Source organism: Dryobates pubescens, chromosome 30 (genome assembly GCF_014839835.1).
Source record: "Dryobates pubescens isolate bDryPub1 chromosome 30, bDryPub1.pri, whole genome shotgun sequence".
In the NCBI taxonomy this organism is placed as follows: domain Eukaryota; kingdom Metazoa; phylum Chordata; class Aves; order Piciformes; family Picidae; genus Dryobates; species Dryobates pubescens.
In genome coordinates, this window is record NC_071641.1 from 9,473,680 (window position 1) to 9,488,682 (window position 15,003).

General features: G+C 60.6%; 1 protein-coding gene across 1 annotated transcript; it reads right to left on the minus strand.

Moving 5' to 3' along the window:
* Positions 1-1,029: 1,029 nt before the first annotated feature.
* Positions 1,030-12,284, minus strand: LOC128898686 (electroneutral sodium bicarbonate exchanger 1-like). The gene is given in 23 exon segments (XM_054174615.1): positions 1,030-1,102; positions 1,962-2,050; positions 2,455-2,589; positions 2,681-2,854; positions 3,395-3,463; positions 3,812-4,063; positions 4,395-4,556; positions 4,916-5,029; positions 5,659-5,820; positions 6,009-6,114; positions 6,216-6,461; positions 7,370-7,503; positions 7,647-7,821; positions 8,284-8,375; positions 8,542-8,688; positions 8,943-9,030; positions 9,358-9,580; positions 9,583-9,735; positions 9,856-9,987; positions 10,318-10,478; positions 10,693-10,828; positions 11,508-11,586; positions 12,237-12,284. Coding segments are annotated over 23 exon segments (3,150 nt in total).
* Positions 12,285-15,003: the final 2,719 nt, after the last annotated feature.

Sequence of the window (15,003 nt, forward strand, 5' to 3'; positions counted from 1 at the left end):
CTCCTGGAGCTCCCTTGGAATCCTGGAAGGCTGCTAGGAGGTCTCCCTTGGAGCCTTGTGACTGAAGGAGCTCTGCCAGCTCTTCACCCCACTCACACAACCCATCTGCTCCCCACACCAGGCCACAGCCCTGCACAGACAGCTTTGTATGGGCAGCAGAGGAATGGAACTGAGGAATCCTCAGCCCAGTTAAACTCAAGGGTAAAATCCTCACTTCCCTGCTGCTGGAGGAAGGTGATTCCATTCCTCTGGAGCTCTTAATGCTCCATTTCTGTGGAGCTTGGGGATGGCCAAACTCTTAGGCTAAAAAATTCTTCCTTCTGCTCTGGTTGATTGTGGTGAATGCTTTAGAAAACAAGGGAACAAACATGCAAGGGCACCTGAGCCACCTGCCCTGGCTGCAGAGGTCCCTGCTGGCTGCAGGGGGGTTGGGCTGGAGGAGCTTTAAAGGTCCTTTCCCACCCAGCCCAGTCTGGGGTCGCTGATGGCACAGCACACCTGATATGAATACAAGGAGAATCACAGGACTGGGTGAGAAGGGACTTTTAAAGCTCACCCAGTGCAGCCCCCTGCAGCCAGCAGGGACATCCCCAGCCAGAGCAGGTTGCTCACAGCCCTAAACAACCTGACCTGCACTGGTGCCAGCCATGGGGCACTGTATCAGGTTGCCCAGGGAGGCTGTGGATGCTGCTCCCTGTTCAGAGGGTGACCCTAAGGGGAGCCCTTCCCCATGAGCATCTGAACTCATTGCTGTCTACAACTACCTGAAGGGAGGTTGTAGCCAGGAAGGGGTTGGTCTCTTCTCCCCAGGCAAGCAGCACCAGAACAAGAGGCCACAGTCTCAAGCTGTGCCAGCTTGGGTCCCATCCTGTTGGCACTTGTGTGTTTCCCCCTGAGAAGGAATGGAGACCTCTTGCTTTAAATAATTTTTGTGTTTTGTGTTTTATTTCAATTATTTTCAGAATGGTAACAGTATAGAACATTCCTAACAACAGAGTTTCCAGCAACAGAGTTTCCAGCAACAGAGTTTCAAGCAACAGAGCTGATAACAACCGAGCTGATAACAACCGCATTCGTAACAACCGAGTTCATCACAACCGAGCTGATAACAACGGAGTTTAGAAGCAGAAGAGTTCCTAACAATAAAGTTTATAACAGGAGAGTGTATAAGCAATAGTTTAGAACAACAGAGTCTACAACAACAGTTCCTAACAACAGAGTCTGTAACAATGGAGTTTGGAAGCACAAGAAGGTGCAGGGAGCACTGTGTGCAGGGCTGGTGCCTGTCACGTTCTCACTCCTCTCCTTCAAGGGCTTGGGGCCTGCCAGCTGCTTCGCACGTTCCTCAGCAGTTCTTGACTTCTTTCTCCCCAGAACTCAGCCTGCTGCTGCTGGGGGTGGTGCTGGCAGCCTTCTGCACAGTGCTTCCCACCCTCTCAGCCTCGATAAGGATTACAGCAGGAGCAGCCCTGCAAGAGAGGTTTTCCATGGCAGTCGTGGGGAGGGGAACTGAGGTCACCAAGGGCATTAGCAGCCTTGGCAAGAGGAACAGGGGACCTGGAGAATCAAAGGCCAGCATAAGCACGGGAGGCTTGGCTGGAGGAGGAGTTGTGAGGGGCAAGCCTGAGAGCTGCAGAGCAACAGCTCCATGGAGTGGCTCTTCTTGGGGCTTAGCAACAGCTGGCACAGATCCTGCCTGCAGCTCCACCTGTTTCAGAATGAGGCTCTGCAGCTACTGTCAGGTCCCTGATGATGCAAGTTTTGGGGTCCACCACGAGTTCTGGTCAGGGTCAGAGCCCTGCCATCCCCTCGGGCAGCCTTGCCCACACATTTGATTGTGCCACCACTGTGACTGCTGCTTCCTATGGGATGCTCCACCCCAAAGATGCAAGTGGAGAAAACCACACCAGACACCTGCCAGCTAATCCTGCTGGGGGTCCTGGCCCTTGCTGGGGCTTTACCTGTCCCTGCTTTGCTCTGGGGGATCCAAGTCGCCCGTCTTCCCCAGCTCCAGCTGAACTGGATTGGGACCAGCAGCTTCCATGGATTCCTGCCATAAAAGGGGACAAATCAAGCTGTCTGTCTTGGCTTGGAGCAGAGAGAAACTCCAGAGCCAGGAACATCACTGCCCGCTGCCCTCTGCTGCTGAGCCGGGGCAGCTTCCGCTGGCAGTGCAGCAGGGGGCAGAGCTCACTGCCAGCACCTGGGGAGGGTTTAAAGCACTGTCCTGGCAAAAGGACAATCATCATCTTGATGAGAAATGACTGACTGAGAAAGCTCTCCGAGGGGGAAGCTCAGTGCTAACTCAAGGGGTTGAAGCGGGATCCAGGCCCTTAGGATCAGTTCCCTCGGAGTTCTGATGGTCCCCCAACATGTCAGGAGAAGCTGTGCTAGAAAGAGGCAACCTCCCATCCTGAGGGAGATGCCCAGCCCCGGGCACCCAGCAGGCCTTACCTCTTCTTGCTGGCCTTCGGGTTTGGCACTCTCCTCCTCCTTCCTCCTCTCTGGCAGAAGGTCATCCAGCAAGCTGAGCTCCCGCTTGGAGAAGCAGAACTCCATCGCCTTCCGCACCAAGACCACAGCCAAAGTCTTCACAAACAAGAGGGCAGATAGGGTGAGGCCAGAGCTGAGCCTTCCATCTCCCTGCAGACATGGCCTGCTGAGCAGCAGCAGCTCTTACCAGCAGGGGGAAGATGACGGCAGCAGGGGACATCTTGATGAGGCAGAGCACGGTGAGGCAGAGGACCTGGGTCAAGGTGAAGAGGTGCACCTTGCGCAGGGGGACGTGCCGCAGGTAGATGTAGTCCGGCTGGTGCTTCCTTGACATCAGAACCAGCAGCAAGCGCTTGAAGAACTGCAAAGGCACAGGCCAAGAGCTGCCAGCTGAGCACTGCAGAAGCTTTCTGGCCCTGCTGACACCTGCAGGCTCTTTGCAGCATGCTGCTTGAAAGGAGGCGGCCCGAAACCTGCTCTGGACGCTCCTCCTGGGGGCAGCAGCCACTTTCCCTCCCCTCCAGCTACCAACCGGCTTGCCCACGGGAGCTGCCACCGACCTGCCCTTCCTTCATGCTGTTCTCTTCTCTGCCTTTCCCGGCCCACTGAACGCCCCTGCAAGCGCTGCCAGCAGCAGTGGAAGCTGCCTTCCCTCGGCACTGAACTCCCCCATTTCCCCTGAGCAAACCCTGCCCTGCCCTAGCCCCTGAGCCGAGCACGCCGAGGAACTGCTGCTGCCAGCCCCAGAGATCTCCTGGGCCCCCACCAACCTCTCCCTCACACCCAATGCTTTCCCTGCACGCTTGCAGAGAGACTTTGCCGCGGCCCTGCGCTGGCCTTGCTGCCGGGCCGAGGCGGCAGCAGGGAGCAGCCGTGCTGCAGGCTGCCGCTGAGGCAGTACCTCGAGTCCTCGGAGCGACGACACAGCCATGTAGAGGAAGATGCCGTAAAGCACAGGCATGGGGATGAGCTGCGGAGGAGAAGGCAACGGTCTGTGCCTGCCGTGGCACTGGCAGGCTCACCACCCTGCTCTGCGGGCGCTGCGGGCACTGCCCACGGCCGCCTGAACCCCCAGCAGGGCTGGCCCTCAAAGACAGCTGGAACCCAAAGCGCTGGGCGCTGCTCGCTTGCCTCCAGCGCACCCCGCTGGGGGCCGAAGGGCTGCAAAGCAAAGCCCAAGCTGCTTCCCGGCACAGGTCAGGCCCCAGGCTCGGGGATCACCTCCTCCTCCGCTCCACAGCTCCCGGCGGCTGCAGAGGCTGCGATGTGTCAGTGCCACAAAGCCGCTGCTGGTCGGGGGTTGGCATTGCCCTCTCACCTTTAACACCGAGGTCAGGAAGACGGAGCAGCCCATGAGCACAAAGACCATCACGCCGGTGACTCTCTGCTCTCGCACCCCCAGGCACCTGGGCTGCTCTCCTGGAGCTGAGCCGGCAGACTCCACCTTGAGGCTCTTCACGTGGGCGATGGACAGCACAGTGGCAACCACAAACCAGGGCAGGCCCATCAGGGAGCACACCCCGAGCAGCACAGACAGCACAAAGAGGTCCAGGCGGTAGCCACATCCTTTCTGCAAGGAAGGCAGCGAAAGAAGGAGCAGAGCATCCCACAGCACAAGAGCAAGGGCAGCCTCACAAGTCAGACTCTGCCCCTGCTTGAGCCGGTCCTGGCAGCACAGCAGAAGGCTCCCTTCCCTCAGCTGCTGCCACCACTTCACAAGCACAGCACATTGCTCTCCTGCACCCAGCTCCATGTGCTGCTGCAGCAGACTGCTCGTCTCAGCTCCCCTGTGCTTTGCTCCCTGGGGCACCACTGCTGCAGGAGAGCATCCTGCCACCCAGCCTGATGCTGGCTGCAGCCCAGGGCGGGGTGGGATGGGCTCATCTCTTGCAGCCTCTTACCTTCAGCTTGTGGTCCTTCCTGTTGACAACAGCAACCTCAGTGTGCTGGTCCACGAAGATCAGGATGGTGCAGAGCAGAGCTGGGATGAGCGCAGCGAACACTGTCCACACAGGGTTGGGTCCTAGGGGGCTGATGAACCACCCGCGGTCGTCCCTGGTCAGCTGCAGCAAAGCACAGGCCTCAGCAGCAGCTCTCAGCCCAGACACTTCCCTGCCTTGCATTTTGCCTCTCTCCTCCTCAGGCAGAGCATCTCCCAGCCTTGGCTTCAGGTCACCCTCTCTGGTGGACTCCAGCAGTGCCAGTGGCCTCTCTGCAGGCACCTGCAGATCCTTCTCCTGGAGGTGCCCAGCTTAGGGGCTGGCTTCTCATTGGCACAAAGAACGCGTGCCTCGGAGGCACAAGAGGAGATGGGCAGAGCACCAGCATGTCCTGCAGGCTCAGCCCCAGCCTGCCCTGCCATCCCCTCCCTTGTGGCACCCCCGAGGGCTGAAGCCAGTGCCAAGCCAAGCAGCCTCATTACCTTGATCTCGCTGGGCACCGGGAGCTTGGGCGAGGGGATCCCAACCAGGGAGTCGATCAGCACCATGGTGACCAGGGTGAGGAAAAGAGCAAAGTCCCTGGTGAGGGAGTGTACCTAGGGGAGAAGAACAGAGCTGAGGGGGGCACTGCCAACGGGGCCACACTGTGGCATGAGAAGCTGGGGCCATCGAAACCAGCAAGGCCGGGGCAGCAAATCCCCCCTGAGCACTTGCAGCCTCATCCCTTGCTTCCAGACCGTGGCTGTGAGAGCTAGGGTCAGACATGGGAAGAGCTGAATGAAGTGGGAAAGGGCTGCTTGAATTCAAGCCTTTAACAGATCTATTGCTACTGCAGCCACGATGGGATAAGGCTCTGCAGCTTCATTCCTGCCTCAGGGGGAGCAGTTGGGGCTTTTTCTAGGGCAGCTCTGCGTTGGAAACAACTTTGCCCCCGAGCAGGCAAGGCACGGGGCTGGAGGGGGAGGGTGTGAGGGTGGGGGTGTAAACCTAAGCTAACTGTGGGAGCCCCAATTTCCCCCCTCCCAAGAGAAAAGAAAGAACACAGAAGGGGCCCTGGGGTAGGGGGCAGGGCAGGTGGGAAATGCTGGGAGCAGTTTGCATCCGCAGAAGGCAGCGGAGGGAATCCGAGGCGCTGCAGAGCTTCGTCTTCCAGCTTGGCATTTCCCAGCTTGAGCAAGTGGTGGTGGAGACTGCTTGGGGAAAGGAGGGTGGAGACTGTTGCTACTTTGGTGCTGAAGAGAGGGCTGCTCCTCAGGTTCCTCAGGAAGCTGGCCAGGGCAAAGGTGCCGAAGAGGAGGATGCAGCACCACAAGAAGACATTAGGCACGTAGGGGCCATGGGGCCCACAGGCAGGGCCTCGGAACTCTCCCCGCAAGTGCCGGCACTCCTGGAGAGACAGAGAGTCAGGACACAGGCGGTGAAGGTGTGGCCAGGACACGCTGGGTAAGGAGGGGGTGAGGAGGATCTGGCAGCAGCACGCTTGGCAGCCCCTTCCCAGCTGAAGGGCTCTGCCTTGTGCACCGGGGGGATGCCCCCTGGCGGCGGCACGAGGAAGCAGTGGCTCGGGGCACTCACAGTCGCCGTGAGGTTTTGCCAGGCGATGCCAGGCACGTCCAGCTTGATGCTCTCCCAGAAACGCAGGGTTTCGAGGCTGGGCTGGGCTGGTGCCACACACTTGCAGCTGGCGGGAGAGAAGCCAGGAGAGGGGTAAGGAAAAGGCAAAGGAGAGGCAGCCCTGAGCTCCTGGCCAGAGGCAGCGGCCTTTAGCAGGGCAGCACTCACCCGTAGCTGGTGAGGGAGTCGATGGCGATGGGTATGTGCAGAGGGTAGGTGACTCGCAGCTGACTCAGCTTCTCCAGAGCCTCGTAGATGAAGATGAGGCAGATGAAGGAAGCGTAGGTGTCCTTGGTGAAGCGAGTGATGTAGCGCACCAGGGAGCTGGCGTCGGTCACCACCAGCACCAGGGAGAAGAAGGTGGTCCAGAGCCCGATGCACGCCCGCAGGGACAGGTAGGAGAGTGCCTGCTCCCTAGGGAAGCAAAGCCAGGTGGGAAGGGGGAGAGGCCAGCACGGGGCTGCCAGCTCTGCCTTCCCTGGGCAAAGCTGGGAGCAGTTTAGGAGCGTGGCCAGGCTGGGGGTGGGGGGAAGGCAGTCTCCATCAAGTGCCACAGACAGCCTCGGGGCTGCAGCCTGGGCTCTGGAGCCGCGGGAGGAGAGGCCAAGGACTGAAGGGGGGTTGTAGTCAGGCAGAGGTTAATCTCTTCTCCCAGGCAACCAGTACCAGAACAAGAGGACACAGTCTCAGGCTGCGCCAGGGGAGGTTGAGGCTGGAGGTTAGGAGGAAGTTCTACACAGAGAGAGCGATTGCCCATTGGAATGGGCTGCCCGAGGAGGTGGTGGGGTCGCCGTCACTGGGGGTGTTCAGGGTGAGGCTTGACAGGATGCTTGGTTGCACGGTTTAGTTGATTAGGTGGTGCTGGATGATAGGTTGGACACGATGATCTTGAAGGTCTCTTCCAACCTGGTTCATTCTATTCTATTCTATTCTATTCTATTCTATTCTATTCTATTCTATTCTATTCTATTCTATTCTATTCTATCAGCAGTTGGGTTAAGGCCCTGGGGGCTAGTGAAGGTCAAGCAATGGCTGTGGGAGGTGCTGTGGTCTCACATCACTCTCATGCCCTAACACCAGCACTGGCTGGGTTTGTGCCCAGTCACCTGCTGCCACCCGACCCCCACGACTCCCCCCCTCCACCCTTCAGAGCCCCTGCAGCACCACCTACTAAAGCAGCAGCAGCCTGCACCAGCTCTGACACAGAGGCCAACTGAAACCTAACAACTGCCACCCAGAACAGCAAAGGCCAAGCATCTTTTCCTCCTCCCTGTCTCCTGCTGCAGCCTCTGCCAGCCCCTGGCTGTGGCAGCCAGCCTTACTTGCAGAACTGGTAGATGATCTTCTCAAAGACGAGGATGTGTCCGGTGCTGCCGAGGATGGTGAGAGGCTGCCCAGCCAAGAGGCAATAGACCACGCCGCACAGGCAGGCACCCATCAGGGACTCCACGGCACTCTGCGCGGGGGAGAGAGGCAGCAGGCACTAAAGAGATCATCCAGGGCAAGGCAAAGCCCCCCAGCAAAGCCAGGTGAGCGCAGCAGGGACTTGTGCCCGAGGGCGGGCCCTCCCCGTGCCAGCCGGCAGAGAGAGCTGCTCACTATGTAGCCTTGGGTCGCCTCCCCCAGCAGGCCGCCGAAGGTGATGACAGGGCACATGCCGGCACAGTAGAGGAAGAGGACGGACGCCAGGCACTGCAGGCTGAAGGCGTCCCGAAAGTCGCTCCAGAACCGGGGCACTTTGCGCTTCACGTCCTGGAGGAGACCTCCGCAGAACCTGGAGGGAAGAACAGAGCCTGAGTGTGCTGCGGGAGGGGCTGTGCAGCTCTCTGCTGCACACGGGCAGCCACAAGCTCAGGGCAACTTGCAGGGCTGCAAAGCACAAGTCTGCTGGAGCCTGCTTTATAGCCAGGAGAAAGGGAGGCACACACCAGAGCTCCTGCAGCACAAGCAGGCCTGAGCCCAGAGCCCCTCCCCTCTGACCCTGAGCAGCAGCAGTGCTCTCCCTGGGGGTCTCTACCCCTCTGCCCCCACCCCAAATCCAGCAAAGCAGGGGCGATGCCGCTGCGCCTGAGCCCAGCTGCCCACCTCTCCCCCTGCCGGGCCCAGGGCAGGGAGGTGGAGCTGTGCAGCCCCTGCCCCAAAGCAGCTAAGGCCAGAGCCCTGCTAGAAGGGCAGCTGCAGGCTCCCGTTTCCAAGGCCAGCAGAACCAAGGCCACCCAGGGGCAGCTCACATCACCTTCCTGTCCGCTCCAGCTCAGGCTCAGTGTGTCTCGCCGCCTCGCTGGGCGCCGCACTGCCACCCACAGCTCCTGGCACCTTCCTTTTCTCCTGGGAAAATGGGAGCAAGGTACAGATGCCCACCTGTGAGCATTGCTCCTGCTCTGGCTCTGGCACTGGCAGAGGGGCACCTGGAGAGCCTGGCCCCCTGAGCACATCCCCAGCCGTGCTGCCACGCTGCCTGTGCCCCTCACGCCTCCCTCCCTGCAGCACCCACCTGGGGAGGGACCTTTTCCGGGGGCTCGATTCGGATGGAGGGATCCCACTGGCTTGTTGGCAAGACCTTCACCTGCTGCAGGAACTCTTCCAGGCCAGCCAGCAGGTCCCCTGGCTTCTTGCCTCTATAGGCAACTGCTTGGAAAACCTGCCAGCAGGAGGCAAGCTGCTGAGAGGACAGCCCCCCTTGGATGCCCTCTCCGGGGCAATCGGCTCCTGCCTGAATGCAGGGGAATCTTCCCCACCATTCCTGCTGGGGGCAGGCAACATTCCCCCAGAGCAAACATCTGTCCACTGTGGCAGGTGCAATCATCTCCTGCACAAGGTCCCCATCCCCAGTGGCACCCCACAGCCTTTTGCTTAAAGCCAGAGGTGACCCAGAGCTCCCTTATCTGGTGGTACCTCATCAATCATCAGAGTAGCCATGGCCCTGCCGACCTCATGGGACTGCTGGGCTTTTCCTGCTGGCCCCAGCAAAACAAACAGGAACCTGGGCAAGAAAAGCAAGATGAGGAAGAAGAAGGTGTCCTTGCTCCAAGAGCACCCAAGGAAAGCCCCAGGAGCTGCCAGCCCAGAGTCTGGCTCCAGTGGGGACACACAGGCAATGAATCTGAACTTCATCAGACTTAGTCTGGGGCCAAGGGCCATTCAGATGGGCTGGTGGCTATCACAGCTCCAGCAGGGAAGGGAGACACAAAGGCAAGGGCAGGGGGTTTGGGGGGGGGCTTGTTCCCTTGGCAGCCCCACTGATGCGTGGAGCTGGATGCCGTGGTGGGGGGCTCTTGGGAAAGCAAAGCTGTGTGCTTCTCACTCAGACCTGGTTGGGATGGGCACTTGGGTCGGCCCCGGGAGCAGCACAGCCTGGGCCAGGCGGACAAAGGCCAGCAGGGGCTGCTGAAGGGCCCCCAGCTCCCCTACGAGCAGGCTGCAGGCTTCGGCCCCGCTGGGAATTCTCTTCAGCAAGCGCAGCTCCTCCTGGCCACAAGAAGCAATCCTCAGGCAGCTGCCCCGAGAGCAAAGCCCTCGACGCTCTGCAGCCCACCCTGGGGCCACCTTGCCAGAGCCAATCTGGCCCTGAAGGCAGAAGAAAGCTGCAGGGCTCTCACCTTGCCTAAAGCCCTTGTGGAGCTCTCCTGCTTCCTTCCTCCTTCAGCCACGGCAGCGTCTGCAGAAGGCTCAGGGCTGAGTGCTGACACTGGTAGGGAAACAAAGGCACTTGGAGAGGTGGGCAGGTTGCCACTGCTCTGCCAGGATGAGCCTGCTGGGACCCAAGCCCTGCAGAAGCCTTCAGCAGCTGCCCTGGAGAACAGCTCACCTCGGGCCACAGCCCTGGCAAGGAAGCTCTTCCTCTCCTTGTTGTGATGCTGCAGCAGAAGCACTTCTCGCACTCTCGCCCGTGCCTGCTCATCAAGCCCTGAGCTCTGTCCCTGCTGGTGCAGGATGGCATCTGGGGGGGGCAGAGGGAAAGAAGCCATCAGAGCAGAACCCCCCAGTCCCAACCCTGCTTCTAAGAGCAACCTGCCAAGCCCTGACTCCTGCTTCTCCTTGGCTGGAGAATGTTCTGCAGTCGCTTCTCTAACCCCACAAATTGCTTGCAAGAGGATCCCACCCTGGAGGCAAAACCCAGTGCCAGGGTTGGGCACCCAGCCTCTGCTTAAACCCACAGCAGGACTCCTGGCTAGGAGCCTGCCATTGGGGCAGGGTTTGACTGGGGAGGGAAGGGCAGCAGAGGCAGCTGAGTTGGGCTGTTGCCAGAGGGACACAGAAGGCAGGGTACCTGCAATCTCTTCCATGCTGTTGGCACCGATGTCCAGCAGCACTGTGCCACTGCTGATCAAGCTCCTCAGCTCCAAGAGGCTGCGCAGGGACAGTGTGCTCACGTAGGGCTTGCTCCAGCATTCACTACCGTCTTCCATGTCCTCCTCAAACTTGAACCACCTGCAGACACAGGATGTGATCAGCCCCAGGGATGGGAAAAGTGCCCCCAGCTTTGGCAGCCCTTTGAGAGAGCTGGGGGGTAGCAAGAGAAGAAGGCTCCTGGCAGCAGCAGCAGCAGCTGTGAGAGCTTTGCATCCCTCAGGGAGGAAAGGAGAGCTCTGAGTGCTGCTGGCCCAGGGCTCCTCTCCCACCGCTGCCAGCAGCAGGGCTTTACCTTGCTGCATCCTTCCACTCAGCAGCTTCACCCTCTGCCACGCAGATCTCAGCCATCTGGCAGAAGAGTTTGTGGGGAGCGTGCTGCTCGTCCTCCTGGCTCCCAAGGATGGCCTGCACCCGCTGGGATGGGCTGGCTGGGGGCAGAAGACAAAGCTCTGTGCTCTCAGCCTGCCTGAATCAGCTCTGTCCTGCTCTCATGTCAAGAGACCACCAGTTCAGCCACAGATGCTGGGCTGGCTCCTCTCCCCTGGACTCCTCCTCTGCCCAGGCCTGCACACAGCCATGGAGCAGGAGCAGCATCTCTTCCACCTCTGACTCAGGGTGGGCAGCTTCCCTTCCCCACAGGGCCATTTTTAATGCCAGGATCCCTCTAAGGAAGAGGAGCCTCAGTCCATTATGCATGGAACTGCCTTGCCAGCCCCTCCTGAGCAAAGCCTGGCCAAAGGAGGCCTTGCTAAACGCTGCCATTTGCCTCAGGAGGGCAGCAAGCCACACAAGCGAGGCACAGGGAGCTGCTTGCAGAAGCCCCCAGGTGCACACAGCCCAAGGAGCTTAGGGAACAGCCTGGGGGCACTCACCCTGCCTGCCACAGCGGGGGGATCGGCTTCTCATCACCCGCCTCCTGCCCACGTCCCGGGCACGGTGGCCTGCAAAAGAAGAGTCACTTGCAGTGCTCTTGCTGCTGCAGAGGTGGGGGAGGCAGTGCCACTGTTCAGCCAGAGCAGCCCTTCCCAGGAGGAAGCACCACCTTGGTGCCTGGGGAGAAGGCACTGGGCTGCTGGCTCCTCTGCCAGGCTCTCCGTGCAGCCTTACTTTCCAACTCATCCTCATAGTGCAAGCTGGCAGTGCTGCTCCATTTGCCCTGGTCAATCACTGCCTCTTCGTCGTATTCCTGCTCAGCAAGGACAAGAGGGGCAAAGCTGTCTAGAGGTCCTTTACCTCCTCCCCCCCTGTGCCCACACAAGTCCACAAGGATCCCATTTCTGCATGCCCCCTCCTCCTCCTCCAGGAAAACCCAAAAACGTGGACTTCAGGAAGGTTGGAAAAGACCTTTAAGATTCCTGAGTCCAACCAGACCTCAGCCAGCAGGAGCACTGAACTGTGTCCTGAAGCACCACACCTCCAGCTTCTTGAACAGCTCCAGGGATGGCAACTCCACCAGCTCCCTGGGCAGCCTGCTCCAGTGCCTGACCTCTCAGTAAAGAAGTTTGCCTCATGTCCAATCTACACCTCCCCTGGCACCACTCAAGCCCATTCCCTCTCATCCTGTCACTTCTTGCTTGGCAGAAGAGACCAACAGCAGCCTCACTCCAGCCTCCTTCCAGGGAGCTGGAGAGAGGTTTGGAGGAGCTTTGGCTTGCAGGAGGTTTTCCTTCCCATCCCCTCCTTGCTCCGAGCAGCGAGGCTGAAGCAGAGCAGAGCAACGCATCTCCTCCTGCCCATGCCTCTGCCCCCTGGGGAAATGCCTATGGGCTGTGGGGGACGGTTTTGCCCTGTCTGTGGGGGATGCTGGGCCCCTGGGCAGAGCCCCAGCCACGCTACCAGTAACTCCTTCAGGGAGGCCATTCGGTATCCTCCGTTCTCGTCCATCCTCGCCTCGCTGGCTGCCTTGGGAGACAATTGCACCTGGAGAGCAACCAAGGGGCAGATTCCCCCAGCACAGCAGAGCAGCCTCACGGAGAGGAGCTGAAGCTCAAGTGGCTCCCAGGGAGCACCAACACCCTGGAGACAGAGATGGCCCATGGTGACCTCATAATGGGGGCAGTCAGAGTCATAGGGACAGCAAAGGCCTAGGCACAGAGGAAAGCAAAAGTCCCCCTGGGCTGGAATGGGGTGAGGAAGAGGAGGGCCAGCAGGGCTGGTGCACAGACCCCAACAGACACCAAAGGCAGGCTGGGGACAAGGCAGGGCCTGCTCTGGAGCGGCCCTGGGGGCCAAGCTGCTCAGGGCCTTGTTTGCCTTTGTTCCATAGGGGCTGAGATCTGCTGCCAGGGAGCAGGGAGGGGCTGGGAGGGCAAGAGGAGAGCTGCTGCCTGCCCCCCAGCGCCAAGGGCTTCCCACAGGGCAGGGCGGCTGGGGCAGGGCCAGTACCTGTGCCCACACAGCGCTGCCAGCCTGGCCTGAGTGCGGCTGCCCAGGCAGCCGGGACAGGGGCACAGCCTGGCACAGCCTGGCACAGCCTGGCACAGGGCTGTGTGGGCATGTGCTGGGCTGGCACCGCTGCCCCTGGTGTCCTAGGGAAACACTGAGGGCACAGAGACTCCACAGGCACCGTTCCCTACAGGAGAACTCCAACGGATCCACAACAAACCACAACTCTCAACCCTTCTTCTTTCCCCTGTCACAGGGGCAGCACCCAGCAGTGGGGCAGCACCCATCTGTGGGGCAGCACCCAGCCATGGGGCAGCACCCAATGCCATGGGGCAGCACCCAGCCATGGGGCAGCACCCAATGCCATGGGGCAGCACCCAGCCGTGGGGAAGCACCCAGCCATGGGGCAGCACCCAGCCGTGGGGCAGCACCCAGCCGTGGGGCAGCACCCAGCCGTGGGGCAGCACCCAATGCCATGGGGCAGCACCCAGCCGTGGGGCAGCACCCAGCTGTGGGGCAGCACCCACCCGTGGGGCAGCACCCAGCAGTGGGGCAGCACCCATCTGTGGGGCAGCACCCAGCCATGGGGCAGCACCCAATGCCATGGGGCAGCACCCAGCCGTGGGGCAGCACCCAGCTGTGGGGCAGCACCCACCCGTGGGGCAGCACCCAGCAGTGGGGCAGCACCCACCCATGGGGCAGCACCCAGCCGTGGGGCAGCACCCAGCCGTGGGGCAGCACCCATCTGTGGGGCAGCACCCAGCAGTGGGGCAGCACCCAATGCCATGGGGCAGCACCCACCCGTGGGGCAGCACCCAGCCGTGGGGCAGCACCCAATGCCATGGGGCAGCACCCAGCCGTGGGGCAGCACCCAATGCCATGGGGCAGCACTCACCAGCAGGGCAGCACCCAATGCCATGGGGCAGCAACCATCTGTGGGGCAGCACCCAGCCATGGGGCAGCACCCAATGCCATGGGGCAGCACCCAGGCATGGGGCAGCACCCAGCCATGGGGCAGCACCCACCCGTGGGGCAGCACCCAGCCGTGGGGCAGCACCCAATGCCATGGGGCAGCACCCAGCCGTGGGGCAGCACCCAGCAGTGGGGCAGCACCCAATGCCATGGGGCAGCACCCACCCGTGGGGCAGCACCCAGCTGTGGGGCAGCACTCGGTGCTGTGGCAGCAGCTGACAGGGCAGGATGGCACTGCCATGGTGTCTGGGGTTCCTGGGCACTGGGGCAGACTCTAAAGGCTCTAAAATGCCTTTCAAAGCCAATCTCTCTCGGGTGCTGCCTTTGCTTCTCGGAGCTTGTCTGACTGTGGCAGTTCCATTGGGAAGTGTGCTGGGGGGCAGCTAAAGCTCTTCTGCTCAATGGCCACTGGGGGAGACTCGAAAGGCCAAAGGCTTCTCCACCCCTCCAAAGCAGACCCAGAGCCCAGGACTCCTTCTCTGCCCCCACCAGGGGTTTGCCATAAGCCCCAGGGCTCTGATCCATCCCCCCCAGAGTAGAATCATAGAATCAATAAGGTTGGAAGAGACCTCAAGGATCATCAAGACCAACCTGTCACCCAACACCCAACACCTCATGACAACTAAACCATGGCTCCAAGTGCCACATCCAAGCCTGCTTTGAACAGCTCCAGGGATGGGGACTCCACCACCTCCCTGGGCAGCACATCCCAAGGGCCAATCTCTCTGTATGGGAAGAACTTTCTCCTCACCTCCAGCCTAAACCTCCCTTGGCACAGCTGGAGACTGTGTCCTCTTGTTCTGGTGCTGGGGGCCTGGGAGAAGAGACCAACCCCCACCTGGCTACAACCTCCCTGCAGGGAGTTGGAGAGAGCAAGAAGGTCTCCCCTGAGCCTCCTCTTCTCCAGGCTAAGCAACCCCAGCTCCCTCAGCCTCTCCTCACAGGGCTGTGCCCCAGACCCCTCCCCAGCTCTGTTGCCCTTCTCTGGACACCTTCCAGCAGCTCAACCTCTTTCCTAAGCTGAGGAGCCCAGAGCTGGACACAGGACTCAAGGTGTGGCCTAAGCAGTGCTGGGCACAGGGCACAAGGACTTCCCTGCTCCTGCTGGCCACACTATTTTCAGGCACAAAACTGCGCAGGGAAAATGTTGTCTGGCCCCGAAGGCCGCAGGTAAGGCCTGGTCTGGCCCTGAAGGGCACAGCCAAGCCTGGAACCATCCTCTCCCCACAGCAGAGAAGGAAGCTGC